The sequence below is a fragment of the Pelophylax lessonae genome, assembly GCF_965119305.1.
Source record: "Pelophylax lessonae genome assembly, chromosome: 4".
Classification (NCBI taxonomy): domain Eukaryota; kingdom Metazoa; phylum Chordata; class Amphibia; order Anura; family Ranidae; genus Pelophylax; species Pelophylax lessonae.
In genome coordinates this window covers 601,275,567-601,295,282 of record NC_138771.1, presented here as the reverse complement: position 1 = coordinate 601,295,282, position 19,716 = coordinate 601,275,567, and the positions used below count along the sequence as shown (strand labels likewise).

The following is a 19,716-nucleotide window of genomic DNA, read 5'->3' as shown; positions in this document are numbered from 1 at the left end:
CGGCGGAGGGCGCCGCGACGCCGTTCCCGGAAGTGAGGAAGTGTACCTGTCAAAAACAGGTACCCGTTCCCCCCCCCCCTCCCCCCCAGAAAGGTGCCAAATGTGGCACCGGAGGGGGGGAGGAAGCAAGTGAGTGGAAGTTCCACATTTGGGTGGAACTCCGCTTTAAGGTTCTTTTCACACTGGCCAGTACACCAGTGGATCTGCCTGCTCAGCAGGGATCTCGCTACTGATCCCTGCTGAGCAGGCAGATGACAGATTCATGTGTACTCCGCTGATGCAGAACGGGCACAGCCCTCTTTCCTCTGTGGAAGGGTCAGATGTAAACAGACGCCTGTCTGTTTACATCCAACTGCCAACCCATCTGATCCACCAGATGGATCGGAAACGGATCCCCCATCCTTTGTTTTTGCAGAACGGATGTCGGTGGATATCAACAGACGCGTCCATTGACATTCGCCACTCCATAGAAGGCAATGGATAGTCTGATCAGGTCCGCCTAATAAGAAACTGACGCCACTAAGGGTGGTCTGTCATTGCCCTGAATTGGTACAGTTATTGTGTCCCAGATCAAAAAGGAGCAAATGAGATAAGTTCGGTATAGGACTGCACTATAGGCTGGAGTTCAGTGTAAGTAAATATTACTGCCTTTAATAAAAACGTCAGTTGTGATTACTGAATTAGAAGAAATGACTGCTGTCATTTTAGGGTCCTGGCCATTTCTTTTAATTAAGATTTATGCAGTGTCTCCATTGGTTGTGCACACCCTCCTCATGGCATGAAAGTTGAAGGTGCGGGAATTGGAATTTATTTCAGTTCTAATTACTTTGGCAGATACAAACCTTTACATTATACCTGCTGTCAGAGTCACACCTTTCTTATGACCAGCCTTAGTAACATTTCCTGTCTATGTACTGTTTATGTCCTTCCACTTTTTATCTCTTCTAATAACCTCTCCATACAGGGCTGCAGAGAATGTTTGGGACGTATTTCCGCGTTGGATTTTATGGTTCTAAATTTGGAGACTTGGACGAGCAAGAATTTGTTTACAAAGAGCCATCTATTACCAAACTGGCCGAGATCTCCCACCGCTTAGAGGTACGTTGGCATCTCCCCAACTGGTTGTACTGTGTAAGGTAGTGGATTCATCAGATGGTGTACATCATAAACTATTAGGATGACTTACAAGCTGGCTTTGGCTCTACTTCTATGGATCACAGAAGTGCAGTTCATTCTGCACTCCTGTGACCCGTTTTCACATCACTCAGCCGGTGTAGGCTTTACAGTCAGGATCCACCCAGATGCCTGTACCGTGCCGGTATCCTATTAACTACGCCGCTGGGAGACTGAGCCAGCCACTCCCTCCCCTGCCCAATGCTCCAGTGGGCGCTGAAGAGGCAGAGCAGACAGCCGGTGACTGACAGTCACCCCTCTCTGCTCAGAGCGGAGGGGAGAGCTGAGTGATCAGTGGTCTTTGATCGCTCAGTTCTCAGTGCAGAGGCAGCGGGGACAGATGTAACGTTGGATCGATGCTGCATCCTCCTAGTATAAGGTTTTTTTTTTTTTTTGTAAACCCCATACTTCTCTTATTAGGGTAGACTTGTTAACTCAAAGCTATGTTCATAGTTTAAATAAAGTTACATAAAGTCAAATTTAAATTTAGCAATGTACTTTCCCTTGAGAAAATGCTTGTCCATGCTGCTACCAGTGCTGACCATATATCTGAAGGTCACTTGGTCACATCATCTCTGTTGACGTGGAGAATCAGCTGGTTCAAACTCAGAAGAGATCACTTGACCAAATACTAAAGCTAGCCATAGATGAATAGAATTACTAAGTAAAATTCTTGGGAAATTAAGGTTACAAGAACCTCCTTCATTTTTCTAATCATTAGTGGGTCAAATCGACGTTTGTTTTTGACCGCAGTGGTGAGAAAATTCAATGGAGCAGGATGAAACATTTTTCTCAACGGAACTGATTTCTAACAGTGCTATGTGGTTTTTCTGTAAAGACCATTAATTCCTAAATCAAATGTTACAAGCAAGTTAAATCTTTTGAACAGCAAATGAATGTTCTGAGAAATTTCATACAAATTTTCCTAAAGGCGCAATGGATCAAAATGCATATATCTATCCATGCATGAGCAGACTGGTTGTTCAGAAACTGATCTACCAATTGACTTCTGTACCATCAATCTGCCGTTTTTTCCCTAAATGATCAGCAGCGCCGACTATAGCCGGCATCACTGATCAGTGTGTTAACAGCACAGCGGGCGTGGTTCTCCCATCCACGAATGTGTGGATGGGAGGATCGGGTCCTTTTTTTCAACCCATTGAGTGAACTAAAAAAGAAAAAATTGTTGTATGGCCAACTTTGCCTAAGAATTTTCGTTCTAAATTCTATCCATCTATCAGCTTTAGACATAGCCAACACTTGGTGCAGCCCAAGGCAGCATTTACTCCAGCCATTTTATCAGTCTTAATCTATTCTAGGAAGAGTGCAAACGTTGTTATGCTTGACATTGGGTCTGCCTTCATTTAACAGGAGTTTTACATTGAGCAGTTTGGTGAAGGGACGGTTCAGGTCGTAAAGGATTCAAACCATGTGGACAAGACCAAACTGGACCCAAATAAGGTGGGTGAATCCTGAGTGCATTTCCTAAACAGGCACACTTGTAGTTTTTGATTCTACATTGGGAATGTAACATTGGGTCATGGAGTATGTAATAAAGAGGACACAAAGCGACATAATTCAGTTAATGTGTGAAACCTGGGTGTAGTAATCAATGGGTTTTAAAGGGATTGTAAAGTCTCAAAGTTTTTCACTTTAATGCGTTCTATGCATTAAGATATAAAACCTACTTTGCTGCAGCCCCCCCCCCCCCCTTTTCTTACCTGAGCCCATTTGTTGCAGCGCCATGCACAAGCCCAGCGGCTCCTATCTCATTGAACAGATTGATAGCAGCAGTGGCCATTGGCTCCCACTGCTGTCAATCAAATCCAGTGACACAGGGGGCAGGGCTGAGTCCTGCTGTCTGTGTCAATGGGCGCAGCAGCAGGACTCAGGAGCACGCCTGCACGGGTGCCCCCCAGGGAAAGCCGCATTTTGTTGGTGCACCCGATAAAAAGGGAGGAGCGGAAGATCCGCCGGCGCACCGCAGAAGAAGATAATCGGGGTTGCTCTGTGCAAAACCCTTGCACAGAGGGGGTGAGTGTAACATGTTTGTTATTTTTATTTAAAAAAATCTGAGCCTCTACAACCCCTTTAATCCTTAAAGCGGAGTTCCACCCTAACATTATACTTACCTCCATCTTCTTGCTCCGGGTCACCTGAAAAACAAATGGATAATCACAATTTTTTTTTTTTTTTTTACTTACCTTGTTTAGAAGAAAATATACTTACCTTACTTCCTCTTCCGCCGCATGGCCCGGTCGTCACTTCTTGGCTTGCAATGATTCCTGGGAGCTGAACGTCATCGCTCCCAGGAATCAATGCGCCTGCATAGGCCCCGACGTCAGTTCCGGTGCAGGCGCCGTCATACCTTGCTAAACCGCTTCTGGTCATGCCCAGAAGCTGTGCAGGGATGACGTGGCACCGGAAGTGACGGCGGCGCCGGCGCAGTGCATCGTGGGACCGAAGAAGACGGAAGAGGACGCAGAAGAGGATCGCGCTAGCTTCAAGCTTCCCACACCTGAGATGGCAGCGCTGGACAATACATTTTCAAGGTAAGTATTTCTTCTAAAAGGTAAGTGCAACCTGGGACAGTTCAGAGGCTAGCCATTGTGGAATGCACTAGCCCTGACTGTCCTGGGGGGATTTTCATTAGAAAAAACTTTCCCAGGGTGGAACTCCGCTTTAAGAATCTTATAGAAAAATGAAATAACCCTTTCGCGCTCCACCCTATCTCTAAATTTTGTGAGCAGACCTTCAAAGTAAGAACAAAAACAAGTGAAAAAATAAAAAAATGTTAGTTCTAAATTGGTGGTAAATATATACACAAAAAATTACCATATCCAATTGTGAAAATAAATTGCATACAATTGAAGTATCCACAAAAAAAACTAAATGAAAATAAAGTCCCTCTCAAATCAATTCTATTATTGTCAGTGAGAAAAAAAATCAGAATTAAGGTGGAAATCCTACCTAACACTCTGTTTAGAAATGTCCCCTCCCCCCTCCTACTACCTATCCTGCCTAAAGCCTCAAACACATAATGAGAGTATCGGACAAATGATTGCCTGTCTTTTTTTTTTTTTTGCATGCTAGTCTCATATAAAAAATAAAGAGGTTGCTAAACTTATGAAAATTCTCGTATGATAGAATACAACTTTGGAAGTGATGTAATGTGTTGTATTGTAATGTATTCTTATGTTTCTGAGCTTGCGTGGTCTTGCTCTTCTGATTTTTTTTTTTTCGGATGAATACTGTACTGATTCGTACGATCAGATAATTTTGGATGAACTGTCCTAAATAATGTAACTGTCCTGTAATAATGATCAGAATCTTCCCCATTGTGCTATTTTATTCTGATAGCAGGGACTCTTCCGCTGGCAGAATACTCTGATTGGCTGCAGGTGCTGATCAAAGAATACTTTTCCAAGAGAAGTCGATTAGATCAACATTAGATCAACTTCTGTCGAACCAGGACAGGCATAGGTGGATTGAAATTTGGCTGGTCCCTGCTGAACTGGCCGAATTTGGAATCATTTATGGCCAGCTTTAGGCTGGAATTCTACTTTAACTGTTCACACTGGGGTTGATTTACTAAAAATGATGAGTGCAGAATCTGGTGCAGCTTTGCATAGAAACCAATCAACTTCCAGGTTTTTTTTTTTTTTTTAATCTTAAAGCGGAGTTCCGGGCACAAAATCGACCTAATCGATTTTGTGGCGATCCGCTTGCTCTTCAGCTGAAACAGAAATGGGTAGTTAGGATTTTTTTTTTTACTTTGTAATTGAAGAAAGAAAATACTCACCTCACTTCCTCCCTCGGCCGCACGGCCCGCGCCGTCTCTTCCGCTTTGCAATGATTCCTGGGAGCTGAACGTCATCGCTCCCAGGAATCAATGCGACAGCACCAGCCCCGCTCGTCACTTCCGGTGCGACACCGCATTCCCTGCTAAACAGCTTCTGGGCATGCCCAGAAGCTGTGTAGGAATGTGGCGCCGCACGGAAGTGACGAGAGGGGCCGGTGCAGGCGCATTCTGGGAGAAGAAGACACGGAAGAGGATGCAGAAGAGGATCGCGCTGGCTTCAGCTGCCCACAACAGAGATGGCAACTCTGGAGAAGAAATTTTAAAAGTGAGTATTTCTTCTTGTAGGTAAGTGCGAACCGGGACAGATCAGAGGCTAGCCATTGTGGAATGTACTAGCCCTGACTGTCCCGGGGGTATGTTCATTGAAAAAATGTTTTTGTGCCCGGAATTCAGCTTTAATTGAAAAGTCTGAAGTTAGAAGCTGATTGGCTACCATGCACAGCTGCACCAGATTATGCATTCTCCAGTTTTAGTAAATCAACCCCCACAGTGTCCCCAATACGGTGCACTAGATCTTCATAAACAGTGTCCATTCACACACTTCATCTAAGTGTAAAAACACACCCTTTGTAGTCCTGCTCCATTGGACCAGCACTCATCTTTTATACATGACCTAAGCTAACATACAGTATATTAGAAAGGTCATACATTAATTTTTCCTTCAGGGTAGGTCACTGTCATACCTACCTCTGCTTGCTGAGACTTTTCATGGTACATTCCACCAAGGCTCAGGAAAATGAAACTGAAACACAAAGCATGAAATCCCTAAAGTGATTGTAAAGTCTTTTTTTTTTTTTTAATAACATGTTATACTTATCTGCTCTATGCAGTTGGTTTTGCACAGGGCAGCCTGGATCGTCCACTTCTCAGGTCCCTCTTCATTGCTCCTGGCCCATCCCTCCTGTTGAGTGCCCCCAAGGCAAGCAGCTTGCTATGGGGGCACCTGAGCTAAGCTGCAGCTCCCTGTGTCCATTCAGACACGGAGTTGCAGTTTGGCCCTACCCCCTCTCTCTCCTGATTGGCTAACTGACTTTGATTGACAGCCACGGGAGCCAATGGCACGGTGGCTGTGTCTTTGACACACAGGCTTCTGATGGAGGTTATGGACAGATGTTTCAACAGAAGTGCCTTAACAAAGACCTGCTACTTTCTTGGCTGTCTTGCTAAGAATAATTTGCAGTGCACTTTTAATATCATTTGTAAAATGAATTGTACGCAGGAGTGGTACTGGGCAGGGCACCAGGAGGCTTTCTCACTCTTACTTTGACATCAAATTATACAGCACACAGGACACATGGGAAAACTGGCCCAGTAATTCTTAGTGGTTCTCTGCTCTGGATAACCTGACCAGCATCTTTTTGCTCGGATGGCTTTGTGCCAGACCCCTCCTGACCATGGGCCTCGTAGCAGTAGTAACTCCTGCGCCCCCTAGTTCCTTTTCCAGTAAATATTCTTCTACACTCCACTACACTCCACATAAAGAAAGGGAAGTTTACACGTTCCTGTTCTCCCTCTGTTCTTCCAGTCCTGGTTTGGCATATTTGGACTACTGGTAAGGAGCTGTAGGCTACCATTGCCTGGCTTCCTAGAACTCTGCTAGTTCCAGTAGAGGCACTTTACTGTGCAACTTACAGTAGAGGTTCCCACCATCCTGGAAAAAGCCCTGATGGAACATACCGGGCAGTGAGAGTCTCCAATGCTGGCTGGGAGGCTCAGCTATGACAGATCAAAGCCATTCTTTTTCATATGTAGGTGCTAACAGGTGCAGTCAGCATAAAGAGATCTTTTCAACAATTTCACTTTTTAATAAACTCACTAGAGTCACTCACCCTTTCTCCTCTCATTTCTCCTAGGCCTTCATCCAGATCACCTATGTGGAGCCATATTTCGACACTTATGAGCTGAAGGATCGCGTCACTTACTTTGATAAAAACTACAACCTACGGACATTCCTGTTCTGTACTCCGTTCACCCTGGATGGCCGGGCACATGGGGATCTCCACGAACAGTACAAGCGCAAGACTGTGCTCACTACATCACATGCTTTTCCATACATTAAGACCCGGGTGAATGTGGTGCATCGAGATGAGGTGAATTGGGTAGAGGGACACATCTGGGCAGAGAACAGAAGATGCTGTAAAAAGCTAGAAAAGACTAAGAATCTTATGCAGATTATTTTAATGTCATGTTTGTGTAGATGTTTGAAAAGGCTGGACTTTTTATGGTCTTTATCTCTGCCAGGTGGTATTAATACCAGTTGAGGTTGCCATTGAAGACATGCAGAAGAAAACACAGGAGCTGGCATTTGCCACCCATCAGGAGCCAGCGGATGCCAAGATGCTGCAGATGGTGCTCCAGGGTTGTGTGGGGACGACAGTTAACCAGGTAATTGTGGAAGGTTGTGGAGTGGAAGGTTACAGGACAAGGCTGAACAAACTTTAGGTGGATAAGAATGAAGCAGCTGGGGGATGACCCTACCATGCAGAAGATCATGTATGTCCATGTTTTTTTTTACACTTTATAAATAGGTGACAGTTTAAATCAGAACTCATGATGGAATTCAAAGCTTCCTGAATGTCACATGACCTACAGGAAGTGATGAAAGCAGAAAGGGTTTTTTTTTAACTGAAATAGATGAAATGTCAAAGCTGCTATAGATGGGGTACGTGAGAGATACACACATTGGGATGGCTGGGGCAGAAATTACATTACAAAAGGCTTCTATTTATTATGAAAAGTGAAATTCTGCTTGAAAAGGTGAACTTAGCCTTTGAGTTTCCCAGTACTTTGGCTACTATGCACATCAGAGTATAGTTACTGGCCCTTGGTTATCTATATGTGTTAGTAACAGACAGAGTTGTATAAAGTACTCGAAACCCATACTTGAGTAAAAGTACAAGTGCTCGATCAAAAAGTGACTTGAGTAGAAGTGGAAGTGCTCGATCAAAAAGTGACTTGAGTAGAAGTACTAAAGTATTCAACATTTTTTGTACTTAAGTATCGCAAGTAGTTTTTTTTTAAATTTTGCTACTCAAGTACTGAAAGTAAAAGTACCAGTAGTTTTGAAAAAAAAATTGCTACTCAAGTACTGAAAGTAAAAGTACAAGTACTGTGTTATGTAGTTATTAAAGAAAGAAGTCAAAAGTTTGAACATCATATTGTTTTTTATTATTTCAAATGCAGCTTTTATTTATACATACAGTAGCATTTATTTTCGTATGCGCTGATAATACACATGTTTTGAGCTTCATGAAACCTGCCATCTACTGTTCTGGCAGTGGTAATTTTTTATAATTTTAACGAGTAACTATGCAGCACAAAAAAAAAATATTGGAGTAGAAGTATTGAAATCATCGAAAAAATGTAGTGAAGTAAAAATGGAAGTAGGAGAAATAAATTCTACTCTAGGAAAGTACAGATACCGCCTTTCTGTACTTAAGTACAGTAGTGAAGTAGTTCTACTTAGTTACTATACATCTCTGGTAACAGAGTAACATGAAGGGTTTGGTTTGAGGATTTTGTGAATAACATGTATATATGTTAGGGTCCTCTGGAGGTGGCCCAAGTGTTTCTGTCGGAGATTCCTGAAGACCCTCGTCTGTACAGACTACACAACAAACTGAGACTCTGCTTCAGAGACTTCACCAAGAGGTGGGTACAACTTGGGCACAGTGTTTGTGGGGGGGCAGCTCAAGGGCACCTAAATTAGAGGTTATGATGGGAAAACAGGAGTGCAGGGGCAGGATAGTGTGAAGAGCAGAGCACAGACCATGGACATGGAGAGAATTTTAGAATAGAGAGAGGAGAGCAGCACAAGGACAAGGATGGGGATAGAGGGAGAGGACGGTGTGAAGCAGGGAGCTCAAAGAGAGCAGAAACATGAATGGGCAAAGATTCTCTTGAGAGGGCACCACCCCACCCACTTATGCTCACCTTCCTTGTGCAGAGCCATTCATCTGTTGGAGACATACCCTGTACTTCCAAGTATGTGGGAATATGTGTCCTTCTCCCCTTCCTGCCATGATGCAGCTAGTTCTGGGCCTAAACACTGTCATGTGGGAGTGCGGCCAGGTCATTACCCTGTGTAAACCCAGAGCAACATGGAGTAAACTGCAGGAAAACCTTTGCTCCAGCCTTACATCCAGCTCACGCTCCACTCTGTTGGTTCATGGCAACAGTCCTCTCTCCAGATTGGATTCAAGCCAAACTGGCATGTGAATAGGTTGGGGGGGGAGCGCCCTATCAATAGAACCAGTGCCCATTCAGGATTCGCTTTGATCCCCTTTATTTTCACTATTCTGTTCCTGTTCTCTTCTTGGTATCACCTACTTGAGTTCCTTACTTCACAATGTCCTCTCCCTGTACTGTTTCCCACTCTCTATTTCCATCTTTTTTCACCGTTGTCTGCGCTCTACACTATCCTGTCCCTTTCCCAATATTTTCCAATTGAGAGTAATAGAGAAAATGACTACAAGGAGTTGGGAGTGCAAGCAGAAAATGGTAAACCGAGAGCAGCACAAGGAGGTGATAGTGAGAGGAGAAAAGGACAATATAGTGAACAGCAAGGGGACAAACAGGTGATAGTGAACAGAGGGGCGCACAAGCAAAATATAGTGAAAAAAGGGGCGCACAAGCAGGAGATAGTGAACAGAAGGGCTCACAAGAAGCAAGAGATAGTGAACAGAGGGGCGCACAAGCAAAAGACAGTGAAAAGAGGGGCGCACAAGCAGAAGGTAGTGAACAGAGAATGCACAGGCAGAAGATGGTGAACAGAGGGACGTATGCGCAGAAGATAGTGAACAGAGGGGCTCACAAGCAGGAGATAGTGAACAGAGGGGCTCTCAAGAAGCAAGAGATAGTGAACAGAGGGACGCCCAAGCAAGAGGGAGTGAACAGAGGGGCGCACAAGCAAGAGATAGTGAACAGAGGGGCGCACAAGCAAAAGACAGTGAAAAGAGGGGCGCACAAGCAGAAGGTAGTGAACAGAGAATGCACAGGCAGAAGATGGTGAACAGAGGGACGTATGCGCAGAAGATAGTGAACAGAGGGGCTCACAAGCAGGAGATAGTGAACAGAGGGGCTCTCAAGAAGCAAGAGATAGTGAACAGAGGGACGCCCAAGCAAGAGGGAGTGAACAGAGGGGCGCACAAGCAAGAGATAGTGAACAGAGGGGCGCACAAGCAAGAGATAGTGAACAGAGGGGCGCACAAGCAAAAGATAGTGAAAAGAGGAGCGCACAAGCAGAAGGTAGTGAACAGAGAATGCACAGGCAGAAGATAGTGAACAGAGGGACGCACGCGCAGAAGATGGTGAACAGAGGGTCGCACAAGCAGAGGATAGTGATCAGAGGGACACACGCAAAAGATAGTGAACAGAGGGGCCCACAAGCAGGAGATAGTGAACAGAGGGTCGCACAAGCAGAGGATAGTGATCAGAGGGACACACGCAAAAGATAGTGAACAGAGGGGCCCACAAGCAGGAGATAGTGAACAGAGGGGCGCACACACAGAAGATAGTGAACAGAGGGGCGCACACACAGAAGATAGTGAACAGAGGGGCGCACACACAGAAGATAGTGAACAGAGGGGCGCACAAGCAGGAGATAGTGAACAGAGGGGCACACAAGCAGGGCATAGTGAACAGAGGGGCACACAAGCAGGGCATAGTGAACAGAGGGGCACACAAGCAGGGCATAGTGAACAGAGGGGCCCACAAGCAGGAGATAGTGAACAGAGGGACGCACAAGCAGGGCATAGTGAACAGAGGGACACACAAGCAGGGGATAGTGAACAGAGGGGCGCACAAGCAGGAGATAGTGAACAGAGGGGCGCACAAGCAGGAGATAGTGAACAGAGGGGCTCACAAGCAGGAGATAGTGAACAGAGGGGCACACAAGCAGGAGATGGTGAACAGAGGGGCACACAAGCAGGGCATAGGGAACAGAGGGGCACCCAAGCAGGGCATAGTGAACAGAGGGACGCACAAGCAGGGCATAGTGAACAGATGGGCGCACAAGCAGGAGATAGTGAACAGAGGGACACACAAGCAGGAGATAGTGAACAGAGGGACGCACAAGCTGGAGATAGTAAACAGAGGGGCCAACAAGCAGGGCATAGTGAACAGAGGGGCGCACAAGTAGGAGACAGTGAACAGAGGGGCACACAAGCAGGGCATAGTGAACAGAGGGGCACACAAGCAGGGCATAGTGAACAGAGGGACGCACAAGCAGGGGATAGTGAACAGAGGGGCACACAAGCAGGGGGCATAGTGAACAGAGGGGCGCACAAGCAGGAGATAGTGAACAGAGGGGCACACAAGCAGGAGATAGTGAACAGAGGGGCTCACAAGCAGGACATAGTGAACAGAGAGACGCACAAGCTGGAGATAGTAAACAGAGGGGCAAACAAGCAGGGCATAGTGAACAGAGGGGCGCACAAGTAGGAGACAGTGAACAGAGGGACGCACAAGCAGGGCATAGTGAACAGAGGGGCGCACAAGCAGGAGATAGTGAACAGAGGGACACACAAGCAGGAGATAGTGAACAGAGGGACGCACAAGCTGGAGATAGTAAACAGAGGGGCAAACAAGCAGGGCATAGTGAACAGAGGGGCGCACAAGTAGGAGACAGTGAACAGAGCAACGCACAAGCAGGGGATAGTGAACAGAGGGGCACACAAGCAGGGCATAGTGAACAGAGGGACGCACAAGCAGGGCATAGTGAACAGAGGGGCACACAAGCAGGGGGCATAGTGAACAGAGGGGAACACAAGCAAGAGATAGTGAACAGAGGGGCACACAAGCAGGAAATGGTGAACAGAGGGGCACACAAGCAGGGCATAGGGAACAGAGGGGCACACAAGCAGGGCATAGTGAACAGAGGGACGCACAAGCAGGGCATAGTGAACAGAGGGACACAAGCGGGATAGTGAACAGAGGGGCGCACAAGCAGGAGATAGTGAACAGAGGGGCACACAAGCAGGAGATAGTGAACAGAGGGGCTCACAAGCAGGAGATAGTGAACAGAGGGGCACACAAGCAGGAGATGGTGAACAGAGGGGCACACAAGCAGGGCATAGGGAACAGAGGGGCACACAAGCAGGAGATGGTGAACAGAGGGGCACACAAGCAGGGCATAGGGAACAGAGTGGCACCCAAGCAGGGCATAGTGAACAGAGGGACGCACAAGCAGGGCATAGTGAACAGAGGGGCGCACAAGCAGGAGATAGTAAACAGAGGGGCGCACAAGTAGGAGACAGTGAACAGAGGGACGCACAAGCAGGGCATAGTGAACAGAGGGGCGCACAAGCAGGAGATAGTAAACAGAGGGGCAAACAAGCAGGGCATAGTGAACAGAGGGGCACACAAGCAGGAGACAGTGAACAGAGGGACGCATCAAGCAGGAGATAGTGAACAGAGGGGCACACAAGCAGGGCATAGTGAACAGAGGGGCACACAAGCAGGGCATAGTGAACAGAGGGGCCCACAAGCAGGAGATAGTGAACAGAGGGACGCACAAGCAGGGCATAGTGAACAGAGGGGCACACAAGCAGGGCATAGTGAACAGAGGGGCACACAAGCAGGGCATAGTGAACAGAGGGGCACACAAGCAGGAGATAGTGAACAGAGGGGCACACTAGCAGGAGATAGTGAACAGAGGGGCAAACAAGCAGGAGATAGTTAAAACAGAACAAGGAGGTAAATAAAGTGAGAATAATAAATGGTTTAGTAAATCTCCCCTTTTCTTTATCTAGGTGTGAGGATGCTTTGCGGAAAAACAAAACTCTGATTGGTCCAGACCAGAGGGAGTATCACCGCGAGCTGGATAGAAATTTCCATCGTCTCAAAGAAGCTCTGAGCCCTTTAACATCTCGTCGGATCCCCCAGCTGTACACAGATCTGGTCCCACACACCAGCACAAGGTATACACAAGTCTGTGTGATCAATGTACTTTACACTGACTGACTGAATTATAAGACACCCATCCACATTCAAAAACATCAAACACATATACATACACAAATCCTATACGGTATGAAGCATTTCTATTCATCTCTTGTTTCAGGGACTCCCTGACCCGAACCAGCCTACGGAGAGTTGAAGCTTGAGTGCCTCGAGAGCTCATGAATTCACCACCTTCCAGACACTCCACTAGGGGGCACCAACATTGCCACTGCCTTTTACAGCTCAGTGTTCCAGTGACTGCAGGCCACAATTTAGTCAATTTGAAATGTCTGTTTCTGCTGTCACCTACATATACATCTTTCTGTGGAGCCAGGAGCTAGAGAAGACTTATGGAAGAAAGGGTCAGGGATGAAAAAAGGGAAAAACGACTAATCTGAATGGAGAACGTGGGATGATATATGTGGACCACACTAGGACTAGGATCTATTTAGGAAGAGAGTCTCTACCAGTTCTCCAGAAAGTCTCCCCCTGTGTTGAGTGAACATTTGGTGGATTGTCATTCCAAAAACTTTTTTTGTGTTTTTTTTTTAATATATTATGGTTGGTCAATAGTAAAAGAGAGGTGAAATCGAAGAGGACACATCCAAGAAAGTAATGAGTTGAGCTCACAGGGGAGTTTGACAAACAATCCAAAGAAGAAATACAGTTGCCCATCACAAGCAGATGTGATTACGCCCACACTATAATGAAAGCTTAAAGTTGTTATAAATCCTTCCATATACCCAGTAAAGTGACTGGCCTCAGGTTATACACAAAGATAAAGCAAATCCTTCTACATTAGTTGTACCTTTTTATCTGCAGCCCTCTGTCCTCTACATCCACGAAGTCCAGAATATACACAGCACTTCTGATCATCATAAGGCATCTGACATTGCATAGTGCACAACAGAGAGCTGAGTGTAATCTGAGACCTGAGTCACACACCCCTCTACACACTTCCCTAGGGAAACATGCACAGCTGAGGTTGTCATTTACCTACTCTGTGTTGGGAGGGGGGTTGGTGTCTCCTGGGATTGCCTAGTATTGACAGAAATCACACTGGTGCTTTGGAAAGAGGCAAGTAGACACTGTAGAAAGATATGCTTTGTTAATTTTTCATTTAAGAGGTTTACAACCACTTTAAATGGGAGTTTGTGATTGGACGCAACAAGGATTGTGCTATATTTTAAGAAATGGGGTCCCTAAAAAGATGACCAGTCAGGTAAGGTGCTCCCATGCACCAAGCTTCACACTCTGTGACACTAATGTTTTTTTTTTTGTAAAGGGACTCATGTTTTTTAAAGGGAACCTGTCAGGAAAAAAAAAATAACACTGCTCTTCTGAATGGTTTGTTTAGGTGCAAGCTCCAAGGGTACATTCCTCATTCTTGCCTCACTGCATGAATCACGGCCCCAGAACAAATATGCAGTTCGGAGAAATTCCCTGGTTCCATACTAACCTGAAAATAAGACCTAGCGTGATATTCGGGGAGGACTGCAATATAAGTCCTACCCCAAAAATAAGCCCTAGTAAAGTCCTTGCAGAAATATATAATAAGTTTTGTAAAACGACTATATAATGCCCAGTGTGTCTCCTTTTGTAACTTTATAAAAATATTATATAATGTCCAGTGTGTCTCCTTTTGTAACTTTATAAAAATATTATATAATGTCCAGTGTGTCTCCTTTGGAACTTTATTGTCGAAAATACCTTATTTACAGTGCAGCTGGGCGCTCACGTGACCCCCTGGAGATGTATTATTTTCCTCCCGGCTGACGTCAGCGGCTCCTCCAGCTATAGTGCTCAGAGCGGGGAAGAAGAGAACCGGCGATCATGTGAGCGCTCAGCAGGGCTGTAAGAAAGGTATTTTCTACAATAAAGTTACAAAAGGAGACACACTGGACATTATATAATATTTTTATAAAGTTACAAAAGGAGACACACTGGGCATTATATATTCTTTTTACAAAACAAACTCCTGAGCTGACAGGGGAAGAGGGGAATAGAAGACAGGGGGGACATAGCTAAGGCATCCCCTGAAAATAAGACCTAGCGTGATATTCGGGGAGGACTGCAATATAAGCCCTACCAAAATATAAGCCCTAGTAAAGTCCTTGTAAAAATATATAATCAGTTTTGTAAAAAGATTATATAATGTCCAGTGTGTCTTCTTTGGAACTTTATTGTCGAAAACACCTTATTTACAGTGCAGCTGGGCGCTCACGTGACCCCCTGGAGATGTATTATTTTCCTCCCGGCTGACGTCAGCGGCTCCTCCAGCTATAGTGCTCAGAGCGGGGAAGAAGAGAACCCGCGGATCATGTGAGCGCTCAGCGGCGCTGTAAGAAAGGTATTTTCTACAATAAAGTTACAAATGGAGACACACTAGGCATTATATAATCTTTTTATAAAGTTACAAAAAGGAGACACACTGGGCATTATATATTCTTTTTACAAAACTAACTCCTGAGCTGACAGGAAGAGGGGGGTAGAAGACAGGGGACATAGCTAAGACATCCCCTGAAAATAAGCCCTAACCCGAAAATAAGACCTAGCGTGATATTCGGGGAAGACTGCAATATAAGCCGTACCCAAAAATAAGCTCTAGTAAAGTCCTTGTAAAAATATATAATCAGTTTTGTAAAAAGATTATATAATGTCCAGTGTGTCTTCTTTGGAACTTTATTGTCAAAAATACCTTATTTACAGTGCAGCTGGGTGCTCACGTGACCCGCTGGAGATGTATTCTTTTCCTCCCGGCTGATGTCAGCGGCTCTTCCAGCTATAGTGCGCAGAGCGGGGAAGAAGAGAACCCGCGGATCATGTGAGCGCTCTGCGGCGCTGTAAGAAAGGTATTTTCTACAATTAAGTTACAAACGGAGACACACTGGACAGTATATAATATTTTTCTAAAGTTACAAAAGGAGACACACTTGGCATTATTATATAATCTTTTTATAAAGTTGCAAAAGGATACACACTGGGCATTATATATTCTTTTTACAAAACTAACTCCTGAGCTGACAGGGGGAGAGAAGACGGGGGACATATCTAAGATATCCCCTGAAAATAAGCTCTAGTGTGTATGTTGTAGCCAAAATTAATATAAGGCCCAGTCTTATTTTTGGGGAAACATGGTATTTTCTTAACACGAATGAGGAAACCATCCTAGAACAGACACCTATAAGACCAAGTCAGCAAAGGCTCACAGATTCAGTTAAAATGAATTAGGAAGCGGAGTCTCTTGTGTGCCTTGGCATGCAGAGGAATACTGGGCAGAGACTGGCAGTGCAGTAATGAAGCCCTCGTTGGGAGCTGGCCATTTGATGCATGTGACTTTGGTTTCTTCACATTCCGTGCTGCCATATTTAAAGTGGAGAGATCAGCTACATACACTAGAGGCAGCCATATAAACTGACAGGCCACTTCTCTATAAATATTGCTTCAGCCTTACAAACTGCTGTGCCAGGTGTCTAGAAGACATTGGCGTGTTAAAGTGTACCATCACCCATATACTGTAGATGCCGCCATTCTGCCAAGATCCACCATTATTCAGTTCATGAACCCTCTGGCTACTGGTAACGTTACTGGGACACGTGCCGCCCTGTTTCTTGACAAATGATTGGCAGATTTTTTTAACACAACTGGCCTAGCTTGCTTGGCTGCCTTCCTTTTTTGGTGACAAGTGCTGGATATATTGAATAAGTAGAAATATTAACAGAAAACAATGAACTTGCTCTGAATTGAGTTGATAATTATATTATGGCCTTAATACAACTCAGGGAAATGCTGGCGGCCTATGGAAAGGCACTGATAATGGCAAGGCCCTGTCCTGCAATGCTGTACATTTATTTATGGGCATTTTAAATGTCTGCTGCTCTTCTCTCCCTGCCTTTTACAAGTCTTTGTAGCTGAACAATGACATGATTGTATTTTATATAGAACATTGAATGCACTGAGCAGAACCAAAAAAAATATTTAAACGCTGGTTAAGTGAAAAAATTAGGAAGCCCAACCACAGCATAGGCTTTTTCAAGTTTGTCGAGATTTTGTTAATCTCTGTGTCCCCAGTGGAGAGCTTTTCTCCTCACTTCCTGTCCCAGTGACACCAAGACACAACATCAGAGCGTTTGATTATCGCTGGGAAAAGAAACCTGATCTCTCCCCACTCTACTGAATAAATGTGCTTTTGTTGCTGCTTCTATCCTTATCAGAGAGAGCTTTTATCACTTCCCGTCCTTGGGACATTCATTCACCAGGACAGGAAGTGAGAGTAAATTTTCCTAGTGGGGACACTGACAGCAGTACATATATTACCGTGTCATCATATCTGATGCAGGTTCTTCAATGCTAACCCCAAACATTTCCAGTTAAATATTGGATTGAATCAGCAGGATTGGTTAATACCATGCAAAACGTCTGGGTCTTGTCGCAGACCATAAAATGGCGACTGTCCCATATTGATGGTTGTAGTCAAAGTGTCTGAAAGGAAAGTGTTGTCTAAAGCAATCAGTGAACTGCTTTTGTTTTATTTTCTGTTCTGCAGTAGCTGACTACTGGAATCTGGTTGCTTCAGGCAATAGTCGCTGATATTTTACCTGTTCAGAAAAAGGTGAACGAACACGTTACGTCCTGTGGCTGCCGAGCTGTCAGTGCCCATGCAGCCCTTGTAGTGGTTTAGGGGTTTGAAATCCCCGCTCCTCTCCCTCTTCACTGTGCAGAATTTCAGAACGGATCAGAGCGATGCTTTGTGTCAGAGCTGACCAATCAGAATTGCTCTGATCAATCCTAGAAGCCCTACAGAAAGAAGAGTGGAGAATTCAAATCCCTTGGCCGGCTGCATGGGCAGTGACGGCTTATTACCTACGGAGGTAAGTACAGCAGGGAGGGGGGTGTGGAAAGGAGGTTGTACAGTGTTAGTTCAGCTTTTTATTTTCTCTGAAAAGGTGAACTCACACTTGAACACATTGTGCTCATTATCCCTGAACCATGTTGTTTAGCAGGGCCGGTTATCCCTGAACCATGTTGTTTGGCAGTGCCCATTATCCCTGAACCATGTTGTTGGGCAGGGCCCATTATCCCTGAACCATGTTGTTGGGCAGGGCCTGTTATCCCTGAACCATGTTGTTGGGCAGGGCTCGTTATCCCTGAACCATGTTGTTGGGCAGGGCTCGTTATCCCTAAACCATGTTGTTCGGCAGGGCCCGTTATCCCTGAACCATGTTGTTGGGCAGGGCCCGTTATCCCTGAACCATGTTGTTGGGCAGGGCTCGTTATCCCTGAACCATGTTGTTGGGCAGGGCTCGCTATCCCTGAACCATGTTGTTGGGCAGGGCTCGTTATCCCTGAACCATGTTGTTGGGCAGGGCTCGTTATCCCTGAACCATGTTGTTGGGCAGGGCCCGTTATCCCTGAACCATGTTGTTGGGCAGGGCCCGTAATCCCTGAAACATGTTGTTGGGCAAGGGCCCATTATCCCTAAACCATGTTGTTAGGCAGGGCCTGTTATCCCTGAACCATGTTTTTGGGCAGGGCCCGTTATCCCTGAACCATGTTGTTGGGTAGGGCCCGTTATCCCTGAACCATGTTGTTGGGCAGGGCCTCAGTTTTGAGCACCTTTAATGCAATGTTGTAGCATTCATTCAGTCTTTCTTCCAGCGTGGGGTAGAGCTGTTGGAGTTGGCTGAAGCCCACTCACCACTGGTTGCATTCGTGGAATGCCAATCATGAGTCAGAGTGACCTTCAATCAGTTGCTCTTAGGGCCAACTGAACCCCAAAGGCAGTGCTCCTTAAGTCTACATTTGCTTGCTGAGCTGCATGGAGAGCAAGCACTTTCAGATGTTTTCCACTGCAAAACTTTCGAACTCTATGCCGCTTGGAAGCACTGTCTGTAGGGTTCAATAAACCTTTAAGGCAGACGAATGGAAAGCTTCTCTGGCTCCCATTCAGGCTGTTCTGCTCTCAGGGGAGATGGATGGTCTCCCAACAGCCAATGCACAAGTACTCTGAAGCTGTCTTTGTAGGTATAATTTTGATTGTATGGTCTTTATGCCATCTCCTTTGGATTTACCAAAAGGGTCTACTTAAAAAATACAATAAATCCATATCCAGTTACGCTTTTGCACTACCTTGTTGTTTGTGGATCTAAGGCCTCTTTCACATGGGCTTCAGCTTGTGTAAGAGCAATGTGAACAGCAAGGTTTGACAAAGCATTTGCAGAACTTTCAGCAAGCTTTGTAGAAGCTTTTAAAGTACTATTCAGCTCCAGTTTGTAAATGTGAACATAGATCCTTATGGGAGGGCTGATTGCCACTTTAAAAAAGCTGCTAGCAAGCTTCAGGACTTGAAGCCTGCTAGCAGCTTGCCTTAAATGGCAGTCAGCACTCCCATTAGGATCTGTGTTCAATATTTACAAACTGATGCTGAATGGTGCTTTAAAAGCTTCTACAAAGTTTTCTTTAAGCTCTGCAAATGCTTTTTCGAAGCCTGTTGGTCACACTGCTCTTATATAAGCGGAAGTCCATGTAAAACAGGCCTAAAGGAGATTGTACAATCTGATTGTAAAAATGTATGGACCGCTTTGGAATGCAGACATCTGATTAGTTACTAGAGGTAAAAACACTATGGTGGAGATTTACTAAAACCAGAGCACACAGAATCTGGTGCAGCTGTGCATAGTAACCAATCAGCTTCCGACTTTAGCTTGTTTAATTATGGTTTGACAATAAGCCCCTGTTCA

At 45.3% G+C, this 19,716-nt stretch overlaps 1 protein-coding gene across 7 annotated transcripts in view; it reads left to right on the top strand.

The window, feature by feature from the left end:
- DOCK6 (dedicator of cytokinesis 6) overlaps positions 1–13,792 on the top strand; it is a 274,954-nt gene extending 261,162 nt beyond the window's left edge. For all 7 annotated transcript variants that reach the window (XM_082257264.1, XM_082257263.1, XM_082257262.1 and 4 more), the window contains 7 exons: positions 973–1,098; positions 2,545–2,634; positions 6,889–7,125; positions 7,277–7,420; positions 8,580–8,686; positions 12,787–12,954; positions 13,098–13,792. In XM_082257264.1, coding sequence (XP_082113390.1) covers positions 973–1,098; positions 2,545–2,634; positions 6,889–7,125; positions 7,277–7,420; positions 8,580–8,686; positions 12,787–12,954; positions 13,098–13,140 — 915 coding nt within the window. In that variant the 3' untranslated portion in view covers positions 13,141–13,792. The remainder of the gene's footprint in view (positions 1–972; positions 1,099–2,544; positions 2,635–6,888; positions 7,126–7,276; positions 7,421–8,579; positions 8,687–12,786; positions 12,955–13,097) is intronic.
- Positions 13,793–19,716: the final 5,924 nt, after the last annotated feature.